General features: G+C 44.2%; 1 protein-coding gene across 3 annotated transcripts in view; it reads left to right on the top strand.

Moving 5' to 3' along the window:
• The window catches only part of Unc79 (unc-79 homolog, NALCN channel complex subunit), a 176913-nt gene that overhangs the window by 143691 nt on the left and 17438 nt on the right, over nt 1-15784 (top strand). For all 3 annotated transcript variants that reach the window (XM_027419181.2, XM_027419180.2, XM_035445739.1), the window contains 3 exons: nt 5054-5158; nt 10473-10550; nt 14175-14264. In XM_027419181.2, the coding sequence (XP_027274982.1) occupies nt 5054-5158; nt 10473-10550; nt 14175-14264 (273 nt within the window). The remainder of the gene's footprint in view (nt 1-5053; nt 5159-10472; nt 10551-14174; nt 14265-15784) is intronic.

Raw genomic sequence — 15784 nt, 5'->3', positions numbered from 1 at the left:
TGAGAGGAGAATCTTAACCATGGCTCCTTCACTGGGGTAGTACCTCTCTCCCCAAGCATGAGAAAATGGGAAAGTACATCCTGCCCAGTGGATGTAGCCGCCTTATCAGAGTCCGTAGGTACTGGCCTCATGGAAATGCAGGCATCAGGTAAAGTGGCTGCTTCCCATCCTGGGGACACTGCAAATGCTCCCTTCCAAGGCCCAGTGTCATAAGCATGTCTTCAATGGGGCCTCTGTTTCTGTGGGTGCCTCCTGAACATTCAGAAAGCTCTCTGTTTGTGTCACCGCCTTCTATGAGCTCTTTATTTCCCCCCTAAAACTCGTTTTACAACAAAGCTTCCATTCTATTTATAAGAAGCATCCTGGTCATCTTAGCAACTTGCATCCATTCTGCCATGTTAAGTGTTCCATGATAATTTTTCTTTGGGCTTGCACGTCCTAAGCTACTTACTGCCCTGCCTGGAGCCCATATTTTCTGCTTCTCAAGATAGTATTTTTTCCCTTGAACATTTTCTTTGAAAAGTAACTTGACCCCCTTTTTCTTTTATGCTTAAAAGAGTATATCTACACAACCTAGCACCAAACACAGTAAAATGCTTTATTTTTAGAAGTCATTTTATTTAAAATAGTGATATCTAACAGCGTCTCCTTATGTAATCCGGTGAAAAGACGGGAGAATGTATAGAGTCCTGGTGGCTTCCTTTCCTGGAAGGCAGGAAGTCTAGAAAATCCAGAGCCACCCCCTCTGAGAAGACTAGAATTCTGGGTGAAATATAATAATACTTAATTTATGATACTGGCTTTAAGTGTGCAATTAATATTATAAGAACGACAGAGAAAAAAGGAAAAGGGAATTGAGCACCCAAATTTAAGCAAGTCAGCAGGTCTGTGTAAGGGGGTTACTGTCTTGGTATCCTAACAGTTTGACTGCTGAATTCCACATAAGAAAAGGGGATGATGATTTTAGGACAGTTCCATGCCAGGAGTTGGAGCCAAGTCATCCCCCTAGGAAGTCAGAACCCTGGTTAAAGAGTAGTTCTGTGTTAGTAATGTTATGGTGGCTAGCAATGTTATGTGTTTTAGTCTTCTTGTAGAAAAGGGATATATCATAGTGTCTTGAGAATTAGTAAACATAGGCTGATAATTGAAAAAATGGATGGTTTGAGTTTATAGTACCTTGTTGCAGGATATTTGATCACTGTGAACCCCAAGATTGTTTTATTTACTGGAGAAACCTGTTTCTAGTTGTGGTGCTGCTCAGCCCTAGCACACACCTTCAAGTCAAGAGCTTCTGCTTGATTAAATAAAGTTCAGGCACTCATGCTTACACAGCAAGCAGTTTAACCAACTGAGCATGTTCCCAGACCCTGTCTTAAGTACTTTACTAGAAAGCAAGAAAAACTAAATGAACTGAACAGGCCAACTTATGTTACAAGATAGAGTAGGGAGTTCAGGGAACGAGGTGACCAAGATGGCATCACATAGATCCACAGAGGAGCAGCTCAGCAAGGGTGGCCCTGTGGCCAGACTGTTCACACAGTGATCAAGAAAAGCAGATAGACAAGTGTAGATAAAGAGTACTGGGAAAAGAAACATGATGGCAGACATGTTAGGGTAAAGACAGTCAACTTTGAGCCAGTCCCTTGAATTCTTATACAATAGGGGTAGTTTTCTAGGGAAACACAATGTATACCAACCAGAGGGAAAGGGATAGGAAAAAGTTGAGCCCAAGGTTGAAAGCCCCTCTGGAACGAATGCCATGGCAACATTAGTGCCGATGTCCACTCTGTTTAGAAACAGACTGATCTGTACCTGAACACTAATAGAACAGAAATGGGGAGCACTGAGCACTGCCCACGCATTCCACTAGGGCAGCAGACTCCTGACTCCACCCAGACAAGGGCAGCCGGGGAAGAAGATGACAGACCAGTACCCATCACACATGAGAAACTTCCAATGAACAATACAAATCAGTGGTATTAAAAGGAGAGCCTCATGAGCCAGCTGGGCTCTGCAGGACTGTTCATAGGTATACAACCAAACATGTATGACTAATAAATCATGAATACGTTTCACAGAATAATTATTTGGTGTACATACACTTTTACCATTTATTACAGGTAGAAGAAAGTTTTGGGGATGGAAAGATGGCTCAGTGGTAAGAATGCATACTTGCCCCTGCAGAGGACTCAAGTTAGTTCCCAGTGCCCATGTTGGGTGGTTTACAGCTGCTTATAAATCCAGTTCCAGGGATTCAACTCCCTCTTCTGGCCACTGCAGGCATCTGCACTTGTGGGCACATACCCACACACAGATACATGCACAAACACATTAAAAAAATTTTATTTAACAATTCTTATTAATGAGATAGATCTGTTTGTTTATTTTTATATGCAGAATCAAATATTGTCAGAATATTTGATACTGCAGGACATAGATTATCTTCAATGTTTTTCAGAGTTGTTTGGTATTTTTTATTTTATTCTCATCAAGTCTGAAAGCCATGTTTCACATGAATATGCAGCACAAAAATTATGGATGTATGTTCAAGACCATCTCAAATTGTTGAAAATTTTTTTTCTAATCCTAAGCTAAATAAAATTTTTGCAGTAATTTTAAAATGAAATGTAAGTCAGCAGCTGAAACAGCAATTTTAAAATCAAACATTCTAACTCTATGGTTCAGAGGTACAGTCACCTGGTGTGCACATACTGAGGAATTGCAGTGGGACACTCCACAGCTAAACCACATATTTCTGTCAAAGCAGAGCCTTTGTATTTACAGCGGAAACACAACAATAGCATGCCACATCCCAGGAGTTTCAGGCAGTGCAGTCCGGCATGCACAGTGCAGTGTGTGTATATGGTGTGGTGTGGTGTGGTGTGGTGTGTGTGGGGGGGAGGGTGGTGTGGTGTGTGTGTGTGTGGTGTGTTGTGTGTGGTGTGATGTGTGTGTGGTGTGATGTGTGTGGTGTGTGTATGTGCAGTGTGGTGTGTGTGTGGTTGGTGGTGTAGTGTTTGTTGTGATGTGTTTGGTGTGTGTGTGTGGTGTGCTGTATGTGGGGGGTGTGTATGGTGTGGTGTGTATGTGCAGTGTGTGTGTGTGTGTGTGGTGTGTGTGTATGTGTGGTGTGTGTGTGGTGCATGTGGTGTGTGTGTGTGTGTGTGTGGTGGGGTGTATGGGGTGTGTGTGTGTGTGTTTGTGTGTTCAGAACAGAGGCTGCAGCAGAATCACATGAAGCAACACAGATGAGTGCTGCAGAAACCCTGGGAGTCAGTGTAACCTGAAGATTTGGTCAAGAAACCTCTTACTGTTGCCAATGTCCTTCCCCTGCCCCTTTTGCCAGCCTTACATTGAGTTACATGACCCTAGTTGTGCAGTTTAAAAAGTTGTGAGCACACACACACACACACACACACACACACACACACACACACACACACTTTTAAAATGGAAAGTTTTATTTATTTTTTAATAAACAGGCTATTTTCTTTTAAGCTTCTTGGGAGAGTCAATGTTAGCCAAATATACAGACATCATGAGGCCAGGGGCCAGAGGAGCTCAATACTGGAAGGTGGTGAGCCCTGCCCTGGGTGTTGGAGGGTGGTGAGCCTGCCCTGGGTGCTGCAGGGTGGTGAGCCTGCCCTGGGTGTTGGAGGGTGGTGAGCCTGCCCTGGGTGTTGGAGGGTGGTGAGCCTGCCCTGGGTGTTGGAGGGTGGTGAGCCTGCCCTGGGTGCTGCAGGGTGGTGAGCTTGGCCCCGAAGGCCAGTTTTCCCCCTGGGAATGTTGATCACTGTGCACAATGTGACTGAGAGGTTGAGCTGCAGTTTCAGAAGCTCAGGAGGGTAGAGAGACGAGCATCAGACTGGAGACCTGAATTCCACATCCTCCAGGCGTGTACTCTGTCTAGGGCCACAGACTAAGAAAGCCCAGAGTACACTTGTTTTTGTTGGACCCAGCACAGTGTTGGCTCTGAGGTTAAATCCACAAGGCTTTCTGTGTACTAAGTTAGCTGTGGTCAGCCAGTGAGGGCTACAAGCCCCTGGGAAAGCTGAGCAGAAGGCTCGATGAAGGAAGGTAACAGCTGAGGAAGCACAGTCTCTACATGTAGCTTTGAAGAGAAAGCCTTCAGCTCTACAGACTATGAATACAGACCTCCCCAGAGCTCCCGAGGTGTTCACCACATGCTTCCCTGTCCCAAGGGCTCACTGCCTTTGAGAGCTAAGCCCATTTTAATTCACTGAACTGTACACTTACACACTACGCACTCTCCTACACGTGTGTTGTGTTTGATAATAAAGAAGATACATCTAATGTACGGTTGACGTCAGTGAATTGTGGTGCAGGTATACAATATAATATTAGTAGATTGTGACTCAAAATAACAAGTTAAATATATCGAGGGCTAATTAAACAACACAGATCATTCAAAGTTGAAGAAAAGATATGTACAGTACTGAGGTTAAAAAATGTATGCTGTGATAGAGAGTTGTGCATGTGTAATCAAAATATAAAAACACAAAATAAGCAACAGATTCCAAGCAGAGAGGACTTCCAGGAAGCAAGGAAATGCTGAAAGAGGGTTGTGGGTACATTGAGTGTCCCATTCTCTCTGCTTCTCTGTACTCTTGAGATCATCCATGTCACAAAAGATGTGCCTTGGAGAAAACGGGGGGGGGGGCTTTCGGACAGCTGTACTCACTTCTCTCTGTACCCTTTTGTATTGAAAAACATACGCTTAGCTTTGTTGGATTGTGCAGTTCTTGGGCTCTGCTCCCTGTGACTCAGAAGCCATCCTGTGGTTTTGATGTTTGAGAGACATTTCTGTTGCTTCTCATCCGTTTTGTGACGAGTCCTTGTTTCAGCAGTGGACTCGCTCCACACACAGAACTGCCCTTCTGGTCGTTTTGATTTTATTTATGAAAGGCAGCTCATTGCACTATAAAAACACCATTTTGAACTTCCGATCTGTAAATTTTTGAAGCTTGTTTGTTGTAGATCATCTGAATTGAGTCTCAGAAATGACCGACCCCTTCTATTTTGTTTTATTTAGGAACGGGATAAATTCTACTTGTCTCGTAGCGTTGTTCTGGAACTTCTCCAGGCACTGAAGCTCAAGTCTCCTTTGCCTGATACGAACCTCCTGCTTCTTGTCCAGGTAGATCCGTGCTGCGTCTGCAAAACTTCTCATGGTGTTGTGTGTGTTGGGGAAAGGCTATGGAGGCCTGGGACGTGTGCTCGAGGCCAAAGCCTTTGTCAAGAGACAAAGCTCTATTACTCTTTGTGCAGTTGGCACTTCTACTGACTAAGAAAAGACAAAAGAGGAGTAATTTTTTATTCCACTGTGGACCTAGTTTTGTGAATGATAAAAATATAGAATAAAACAATAACTTTTGTCACTAAGAGACTTGTTACTCAGGACTGGAGAGATGCTCAGTGGTTTGCTCTTCCACTAGCACCCATATCTGGCTTAGTCCACCTCAAGGAGATCCAACACACACACACACACACACACACACACACACACACACACACACACACACACGCATGAAGAGAAATTTGTAATTCATCAGTGGCAGGCAGTTTTCTCAACAGTGTAGAGAAGGGACTACAGAAGCCAAGAGTGAGGCTGCAGGCTGAAGTTTTCCTGTGTGATCTGATCAGCATCACAAGCCCTAGAATCTTCTCTATTCGTGAGGACGGGGCAGACCAGACACAGCCAATTGGCAGGATGCACTGAGTCCCTGGAAGACGAGAATCAGCTCCCTTGGGTCCACTGAGGCAGAGGGTGTGAAGGCAAGCACCAGAGAGTTAATGACAATACTTACGTTTTTGGATACTGAGCTACGTTTGAGGGGCGGGCCAAAGCCCTCTGTATCCAGTGTCCTTATCAGCATCATAGGCAGGCCCATTTAAACCTCCATGATAGGCTGTGACTAGTGCCAGAAAAGAGAGACAGGTATAAGGAAAGTCCTTGGGAGAAGTTGTGAGCATAAGGGTTTCCCTTTGTGTAGTGTGCAATCGGGGGGGGGGGAATCTTACCGATGACTTGTCCTTATACTGGGGTCACCAAGGACAAGTGTCAGCTTGGTATGTGATTGCAAGCAATACAGGCAGGAAACAAGCTTGAAGACCCTGGGTTCTCTCCATGGCACTGGGCAATGTCCCCTCTGCTCCCCTCAGTCTTGAGCAGAGCGTATCTGTGTGGCTGATCTTCTTGGGGTCTGTCACCTCACACTGTGACTGTGGCTGGCTAGTTTCTATGAAGTACACGAGTCAACCCTAATAAGCGCTTATCACAAGACAGCAGAAGAACACTGACAGGTTCAATTACCCAGCGCTTAAGGCAGCCATGAAAACAATGATTACCGCATCACTGTTTGGTGAATAAATAACAAAAACAAATTTGTGTTAACAGAAACAAAGCTGAAAGTAGACATTTCTAAATGTGACTTCTGAATGTTTGTCTGCCATTATAAATCTGACATTTTTAGATTTTTTTTTTAAGACCAGGTACTTGGGAGGCTGAGGCAAGACACACTGAGGAGATAGAGGCTAGCCTCCCAAACTAACAACACACAATATATACACATTGAGTCACTAAGTTTAGGGTTAGAGGCTAGGCTCCCAAACTAATACACAATACATACACACTGAGTCATTCAGTTTAGAAATCATTCGGGTTGAAGAATTGTTTAGAAAATCCTGATATCTTGCCCTGGAGGAATAGCTTTGTGAATAATATTTCATTCTTCTCTGATAATAAAATTAAACGTCTTGGCATTTTGAGGTAACTCATCTACACACTGTTAGAATAAATCTAATAAATTCTAGTTATTAGTGAGACACATCAAAGTGTAGCTCTTGTCTCCACCCTGGGGTCCTACCCCAGATGAAGTAGGACTAGATGGGTAACTTTGTCCAAATGCAACTGTTACATTCTTCCCACCGGTAGGACATACCTCAATTGTGTTCCAGTTAGATGGCAATACCAGAGACCCCTATGTAGCTGGACTGTCCTTTGGGCTTCCAACCAGCTCCCAAATAAAAACATGGAGACTCATTGATTGTGAATGTTCAGCCTTAGCTTAGGCTTGTCCCACTAGCTATTTTAACTTAATTTAATCTGTTTCTATTCATCTATGTTTTGCCTCTGAGCTTTTTATCTTTCCTTTACTCTGTATGTCCTACTTTACTGCTTCCTCTGTGTCTGTCTGGCTGGCCACTGGCATCTCCCTGGGGTCTCTTTTTTTTTTCTTGCCTCCCCCACAGACTAAATTCCTCCTCCTACTTACTCTCCCTGCCCAGAAATTCCACCTATACCTCCTCCCTTGCTATTGGCTGGTTAACTTTTGATTCGACCAGTCAGGTGCCTTAGTCAGGCAAGGTAAAACAGCAACACAACTTTACATAATTAAACAAATGCAACACATCTTTGTATAGTTAAACAAATACTCTGCAACATAAACAAATGCAGCATATCTTTGCATAGTTAAACAGATATTCCGAAACACCCCTACCCAACAGTGAAGTGAACTCTTGCCTGCTTTCGAGGCAGTCACAGTACTGGTTTATTCCACAATTCCTAGATAAATTCTTCCTTGCTGGTGGCATCCTGGGACATCTCCCCCCTCCCCACCCCCGTATTGTGGATGTTTGATGTGTGAGAGATATGTCCTTATATTTGAGGATTAAAGAAAGGCTTCCGCAGAAGAACAATAACTCATTAAAAGTCACTGGAAAGACTAACTTCAAGTCCAATCTGGGTGGAGAGTAGATACTCTGCTGATTTGCATGCAACCCCTCCCATGCTGTGGGAAACCTGCACATCCAAGTGCTGAGGGATCATGTTGGTAAAAGCTTCTCTTTTAAAAATAGGTTAGCTGTGGGCTGAGAACAAAGGTATGGCTGCTGTTTTTAATTCATACCGCCAAGTGAGTTGTTAATACCAGCTAAGTTACTAATAACTCTCCCTATGGGAGGGAGGAGACGTAGACGTGTTATTTTGGGTATCCTTTGGGTAATGATGAATTTAGTAATGACGCATAATGGATGGCGCACTTCTTTGTGTCCTTTTGTTCTTATGGAGGAGTGCATATTTCATATTTCTGAAAGCATAGAATTCTCTTGGTTTTGTTTTTGGACTTTTATTTTTGAGATTTATATAATTGCATCATTTCTCCCTTCCCTTTCCCTCCAAAGTCTCTCCTATATCCCTCCTTGCTCTCTTTCAAATTTGTGGCCTCTTTTTCCATTCATTCTTGTTACATGAAAGTATAGAGTTTTTATGTCAGTTCCCCTGACTTTAGTTGTATCTGGAGCTTTGTTCAGTTACAGTGGAGGGCTTTGCCAGTTTGTGGTTGGCAGCTGTAATAAAATAATAAACTAATTCAGATTTGCTGAGTCTAGTTGTTCATATTCTGTAAAAATACACTGGACTGAAGCACACTGGTAATGGTGCCTGGGTTTTTAGAGGACTGTGCACTTTCACTCCCTTTGAAGCAAAGTCCCTTTTTTTATTTTGACTTGTATAAGTCATGACAATTTTGAATCTGAGCACACTGTGTGGCAGGCAGCAGGTGGCAGGTACCTGCTAACGGTAGATCCTAGTGGTCATATTTGTGCTTCTGTGTTGACCCTTCCCTGCTCAGTGGCCACTAGGCCATACAAGGGCATTTTGAGGGCTGGGACCTTCTGTTGTCCTGAAAGGCCACTCTAAACACCCTTTATGTCACACGTTTGGCTTAGCTCCATCTTACTTCGGCTTCTTTGACACAGTCCCCTTTTTATTGAAAGAATGGATGTTAATGCTAGTGTTCTGATGAGTTTAGAACTTAACTGTAGTTCATCCATCTCAGATTGCAGACTCAGAGGCTCTGGAAAAGTCATTTTATGGGAAAACACGAAGCATCTGCCAGGAGTTGGGTTGGGAGTACTTACTTCTATACTCTGCTATTCTGTTAAATGTTACCCTAAGCAAGATATCCCATTTCACTGTTTTTGTGTACAGACTTTGGCTAAAATTAAAGGCTTTCATGTGTTCAAACCTGACTCAGGACTTTTCTGTATACAGCACTAGAAATGAACACGTTAGGTAGCAGATGAAGCAAGGAATACCAGGCTCTAAGTGCACTCCTGTCAAGCAACCCTCAGGACAGCTCTCCACTCCTTCCTCCTCCCAGCTTGGTACTAAAGCTAAGTTCCTTTCATGAATGGCTGTACCTCCCACACTTGAACTACAGTGTTAGTGAGCCCTTAGGCTCAGAAGGTCATTGATTTAGAGCCCCACCTTCTTAGCTAAAACCTGCTGCCAATCAACATGCTCAGATTTAGACCCTTGAGTAGTCTGCCCAAATGTTGGTTTCCATTCCACTGTCCCGTACATTCTCAGAAGGCCTCCCTGAGCTTTTCTGTTTGACCCCGACTGCTGTTTCTTCTTCCAGCTTAACAGGATGGAGCTTGTCTTGACCCACCAAGTTCCTCACACCTTCCAAATGGATGGAAGGAGAGGCTTTCTGTCAAAACCTCCTTGGAGCCTCTGAATGCTGCAAACAACAGATTCCAAAGTTGCTAGGATAGCTGGCCAGAGGCCAAGAAGAGAAATCAAACAGGAGTTAATTACTCAGCAGTCTCTGGGCTTTGTTTAGCTCCCTGTCCCCCAACAATAAATAGCCAAATGTTAGATTAAGTAGAAAACACCTGTCAAAATCTATAGTGAAAGCGAATTAAATTATAATCTGGCAAGTCCATCCTCATCGTGCTCTTAAGTCATATTTGATTAATTGGTTCATAAACCTTCCTGGGCTTCTCTGGGACAGCAAGCTAACTCTTCCTGGGCTTCTCTGGAAGAAGAAGGAGCTTCTCTTCCTGAGAGGCTCCAGTTAGGTCTGTGCTTGTGGAGAGCTCCCAGCAGATTGAGAAGCAAGTGACAAGTCACTGCAGTCTGGGGTGATAGCAGCTTAGATGCAGTGTGTGGAAAGCCCTGTGGGTGCATGGGGCAGGACTCGGGCACCCAGCACAAGGGAGTGTGTGTGAATGAAGCAGAGGGAGGAAGATGGGCACAGAGGGTCCTTGGAGGGGAAGAGATAGGGCACTCACTCTGACACCCATTGTTTTCCTGTTTTCACTCTGAATTGTGCTGTCATGATACCTGTCATGAAAGTTCAGCAGTGCGTGCCAACAGCTGTCAAACGCTACAGGATGGACTGGGCACCTTTGGAGCTCTAAGAGCCCCCAACCACACATGCTCTCTCCCTTTATTCAATCCTGGGTTTCTATGTGAAGTTAACATACACATGTTCATGCTTTTGTAAACTGATAGGAATGGACCATCATGATTAGCAAGTCTGATTTTTTGGGTGGGGGTGTGTAATAAAAAATATGATGAATTTAAATCCTGTGAGCAAGATTATAAGTTAGTGATGACTGCCCACATACTCAAAAATAATTCATCTTCCAATATTTTTTGTTAGTTTATTTGTGCAGATGCCGGAACCAAACTGGCTGAGTCTACCATCCTGAGTAAGCAGATGATAGCCTCCGTGCCTGGGGTAAGTCCTGGTCAAGTTTATGGTCTGTGTTTTCCTATTTCAATGAACAGTGTTAGGAATGACAGCTTTAAGACTGGGACCCAAATTTGAGGTTTGGCATTCTCTAGTGGTGACTTTATGGTAAAGTGGCTCCCCACTTTTCTGTCACCCCTGGAATGAAATGAAACAGGGTCTTTTGTATGTTGAGAACTGACTGAGATAATGCATGTTAAACATTGCGCAGAGTAGATGTTGTTTATTAATGCTGGCCATGGTGGCTCATATAGCAAGTGACAGACCAGAGGGGGTTTCATAGAACCCTTCTGAAAACAGCAGCAACCAAGTGATATTAACAAACATAACCTGTGATTGTTTTATTTCAGTATGCCTGTTTTGTAACTGAGATGCAGTTAACATCTTTATTCTTAAAACTGAGTCCATACTTCAGACTCTTTATGATAGATTCATGGGGGGAGAATTGCTGCATCATTTTTAAAGGACTTTTGACAATTGCCAGTATGATATGAGAAGGGGTGGGATCAAGTTTCATTTCATAGTAGCTCAGCACACAGAAATGTTTTTTTTTTTTTTTTTGAAGTTTGCATGGGCATCCCAATTAGTCAGGGGATGGCAACTACTTCAGAGGTAGGCTCCGCTGTCCTTCAGCCCTCTGTGATCGACTGGTAAGGTCAGGGAAAAAGAAGCAAGTCCAAGCATGGGAGGCTTTCATGGGTCAGGTCTAGACTCCTTATCGCTTCCACTTGCTTTGGGAAATGTGATCCAGTGATGTGCCAATGTAGAAGAGTGGGTCTGGGCAGCCAACAGCTCTGCACACTCTCTGCCTGTGTTGATTAATTCGTTAGAGGGTTATATTTGCTACCTCCATGCTTGATAAAAAAAAATGTACCCCTACTCTGCAAAAGGTTTGTCAGAACCAATGAAAAGACAGCAGATCTAACAACAATGACAACAAAGCAGCAGTTATAGGACCCTCCTTTAGAGCCCTTTCCAGTAACACAAGCAAGGCCATGCAAAAGACATCTTTTTTTAAAGATTTAATTTTACTATTTTGTGCATATGTCTTGCCTGCACGCACAGCTAAACATCACAGGCATACTTGGTCTCCAAGGAGGTGGTGAGCCTCTATGTGGGTGCTGGGAATCGAACCAGGGTCCTTGGCAACAACATGTGCTCTTAACCACTGAGCCAACTCTCCAGCCCCCAAAGGCCATCTGTTACTTTCACCTGCCACCAACGAATGATAAATAAACAAATTCAAGTACAATAAGAATAAAATATCCAAAATATAAAAGTAAAATGGCTAACCAGCAGAATTTTAATTTTTCTTTTAAAAAAATAGAACCTTAAGGTTTGATTGACATGTGCTAATGTGTCATCTCTACAAGCCCTCCCTATTAGAATCACACTTTACGTATAAGAGCCACTCTCAGCTCAAAGTCTTAAAAATATGCCAGCATTGCCAGCTATAGGCGCTGTTGTCGCCCAGGGGCACTCCGTTGGAACCTTGTCCCCATTGGCAAATGTCTCCCATTCTGCCCTCCTGAGCAGGTTCTTGATTACTAAACTCACTGGTGGGAAGGGCATGTGACATTCTGACAAGCTCCTGGTGGGAGTGAAGCCAACCTTGGGGACAGTTTACTTCTAGAAACGTGTTTGAAAAAAACCAAAGGACCCTAGATATCTTATAATAAAGTGTCATTTTTGAGGAATCATTTAAAATAACAAAATACGTGAAACCAGGAGAATGCCCAGCATTACCCTGCTGTTTACTTCAAGTCAGGTCGGACCAGAAGGTAGATTTCTCTGTGGATATCAAGCAAAGACTTCCGAGAATGTTACTATGTCAGTCAATGCTTGTGATGAGTTGAACTGAAGGACTATGGAGCTAAGGCCATGTAGGTCTTCCAACAGTTCCGAGTGTGTTAGGTGCCCTCAGCAGAGTCTTGGAAAGGAAATATGAGCTGTGGCTTTCTCAGAAGAGACAGGCAGGGTCTGGGATTATGGGGTTTTTAAATTGTTCTTTCTGATACTTTGCATTTTCCACCTTTCTACAATAAACTCATGCCGTTTTTATAATATAAGAAATACGGCTTTTAAACCAGATGGACTTGGAAAAGCTGGGTGTGACTGATTTCAGCTCACAAGCTTGAGGTTAGTGAGAGCCTGGCTCCTTTGTCACCAGTTTCCTGTCGGATCAAGACAGATCCCTCGGAAACAGATGGAGCACAGACCCTTGGTCTGTCTTTTTCTGGTGACACATCTAAAGATACAGCCACTCTTTACAAAGGAAAGGGGGTTGGAAATTGCCAGTTTGTGCTTTTTTAAAGTATAGATGGCTCCCCAATATTTTCCCAAGCCTACGTTAGGTTTTAAGGCTGGATGCAGTCGCTGCCTGCCACTGGAACGAACTGTGCCATGGTAAATATTGAATAATGTTCCTAGTGATTCTTTTCAGTGACATTTGCCTAGTTGAACTGGTATAATATATCGCCTATGAAAGAAACAAATCCCTTTCAAGAGATTCAGGAGCAGAGTCTCCGCTCCTATTTGCATGATACATGAGAGGTCAGAGAGACTGGAATAAATCGAGGGTGGGGGAATCCTGTTTTTGCACTGAAGGATTCATATTGCAAAGCCGAGGCACAATACCCTTTTATAATTCCTTCACTGGATTTAAATTAAAAGGAGAAAACCTTAGAACACGCAAAACGCTTGGAAAACACTGACAGACTGGCCGCTGACCTTATTTTACTATTTGTTACCCTGTCAGAGGACTTGACAGGCGGAACATTCTAGAAGAGAGGGGAGGTGATACAGTTCAGCTCTGTGCAGATTTACATGAATATGGGGAAATGCAAGTCTCTGGGCGAGCTAGTTAAGTCTGTAATGTTCCAGATTTTCCTAAAGGAAGCTCAGAGAGGCAGGGTATTCATGGGGCTTCAAAGACTGCCTGCCTTTGATCCTCATTATGCCGCTGCCATGTGGGTTCTCTCGCGGGCGCAGCTTTGATGCAGCAAGCCTGTCCCGTCCACTTTCCTCTGTTTCGTTCTGAATCCCAGATTCACTGCACTGCTCCCAGAGTAGCAGGTCCCAGCCAGCCCATAACCTGCCACACAGCGTGCTTTTTCTTTTCTTTTGGAACTGAGGACCAAATACACTTGAACTGGATGAGAGAGGCGCCCATCTCAAGTCTTACAAGTACCTATTTAATAACACACTGACTGTGTATATGAAGTCAGGCCATGACTTGATTTGAAAAGAACTTTTGTCTCAGCAAACACGATACAGTGTGTGTACAGGGCAGGTGAAAATGAGTATGCTAGTGTTAACTTTGATGGTGCATATCGCCTCCTGTGCACCCAGGACTTCCCTGGAGGTTCTGGTAGCATCAGTTAGGCAGACTCTTGTGTTTATACCAGTTTAAAAGCAAGCAAGCATCACTGCAATTGCCTGGTGGGAAGAGCCATTAATTTCATTTCTTTTAGGCCTTCCGGTTTCTTTATAAATCAGTTTTGTACTGAAGGTAGTGTTAGGGGGAGTAAGAGAGAATGACTCAGCTTTAGAGTGACATTGTGGTGACAGTCAGAAACGGAGCTGTGGCTGAGCCGCATCCCTGTGTTTCAGTGTGGGACGGCAGCGATGGAATGCATCCGGCAGTACGTCAGTGAAGTGCTGGACTTCATGGCCGACATGCACACCCTAACCAAGCTCAAGGTAAGCTGGTGCCCACCACTCTCCCCTTAGGGCCACAAAACTCAGAGTTTTCTGAAGATGATGTAGACCCACAAGGGAATTTGTTGCTCCCTGCAGAAGCAGCTGCAGCACTATGGAATGAGTCGGTTTCTTGGGGGTCTGAAGAATCGGGGTCCAGTGGTTCTGCAAGATAAAAAGAGGAAAGGAGGGTCCAATGACATTAGCTTTTCGTGCAGTTTTTTAAATATTTACTCCATTCTGACAGTGTCCCAAGTGGTCCCGATGTCAGGGGTCACACTCCTGCAGAGTGACGACAGCAGAGTTGAACTCCAGGCTGCTGTGAGACCCGGCGGATTCCCCTTCTACCCTGCCAGAGCTACCTCCATACCTCCAGTTCCGTTTCCTCCTCTGCCAAGGGAGTCAGCAGGCTCCTCCCTTGTCTAATGTGCTCAAGAGGGATATAAAACAACCCAGGAAGCAAAAGCACCAGCCAGTTATTGTTTGTATCACTTTGAAGCTGTCTTCTTTAAGAAAATAATGAAGGGGATAGAACAAAATTCAATTTACAGATGAGCAAAACCTCAGTGCATTTGTTGAGTTTATTATAGTTCGGAGCTGTGGTAGCGAGGTGAGGGGTACGGTGGCGAGGTGACGGTGCGTGATGATGGCATGGATGACTGATGCAGGTGCCTTTCTCTGCCATGGTCCTGCTGAGAGCTAAAAGATCAGTAGTCTGGCATAATTGAGGAAGGCTGTGGACAAGGGCAGATGGCAAGCTGAGCACGATCCAGAGAGTGACACTGAATGGTTGCCCTTGTGACAAACGGGAGCCACGTGGCCTCAGAAGACCACCAGCTGAGCACGTGACTTCTTCACTAGGCACTGTCTTTGCGTTCTGCTCAGGCAGCCAGGGTGTCTCTTGCTACAGTCATGCAGAGAACATCAAAGACAAGGGGGTAAAAAGAACCTGTCTAAACCCAGCCATTTTTGGAGTGAGCATCCCTGTCCTTTTGTCATATACTGGCCACCAGTCACTGACTCTGGTTACAGGAACCTAAATGATTTTGGTACAAAAAGAAGAGGCAACAACTGTCACAACATCTTGAGCTTGTTTTACAGAAACTTCTGAAAAAATATCCACAAACATCATTGATAGTTGAAAGGTTGATACAATCCAACCCTCTGACCATTAATTCATATTAGGGAGCCGATCAAAACCCTCAAGTAGATACAAGGTTTGGGACAAGGGCTGTCAAGAGGGGTGGTCAGACAAACTCCTGGGAAGCAAGGAGTTTAGTAGAAAAGTTACTAACACTATGGACAGACAGACAGACAAACAGACAGAAGTGTGGCAGTGGCTCTGAAAGGAGTTTAGGGCCCCTGAAGAGGGGATTCCGAGCCCACATCGCAGAACTGGGGTTCTTCTCTGAGGATGGAGAGTATGTCACAGTACAAGCTTGCAATCAGGGTCTTTGATTCTCAGGCAGGAGGCAGGGAAGGAGGGGTGGGGGTTGACCACCAATGCCCCCTTTGTTGTAGTC

The sequence above is a fragment of the Cricetulus griseus genome, chromosome 5 (assembly GCF_003668045.3).
Source record: "Cricetulus griseus strain 17A/GY chromosome 5, alternate assembly CriGri-PICRH-1.0, whole genome shotgun sequence".
NCBI classification, from domain to species: Eukaryota; Metazoa; Chordata; class Mammalia; order Rodentia; family Cricetidae; genus Cricetulus; species Cricetulus griseus.
This window is presented reverse-complemented; position numbering and strand designations above follow the sequence as displayed.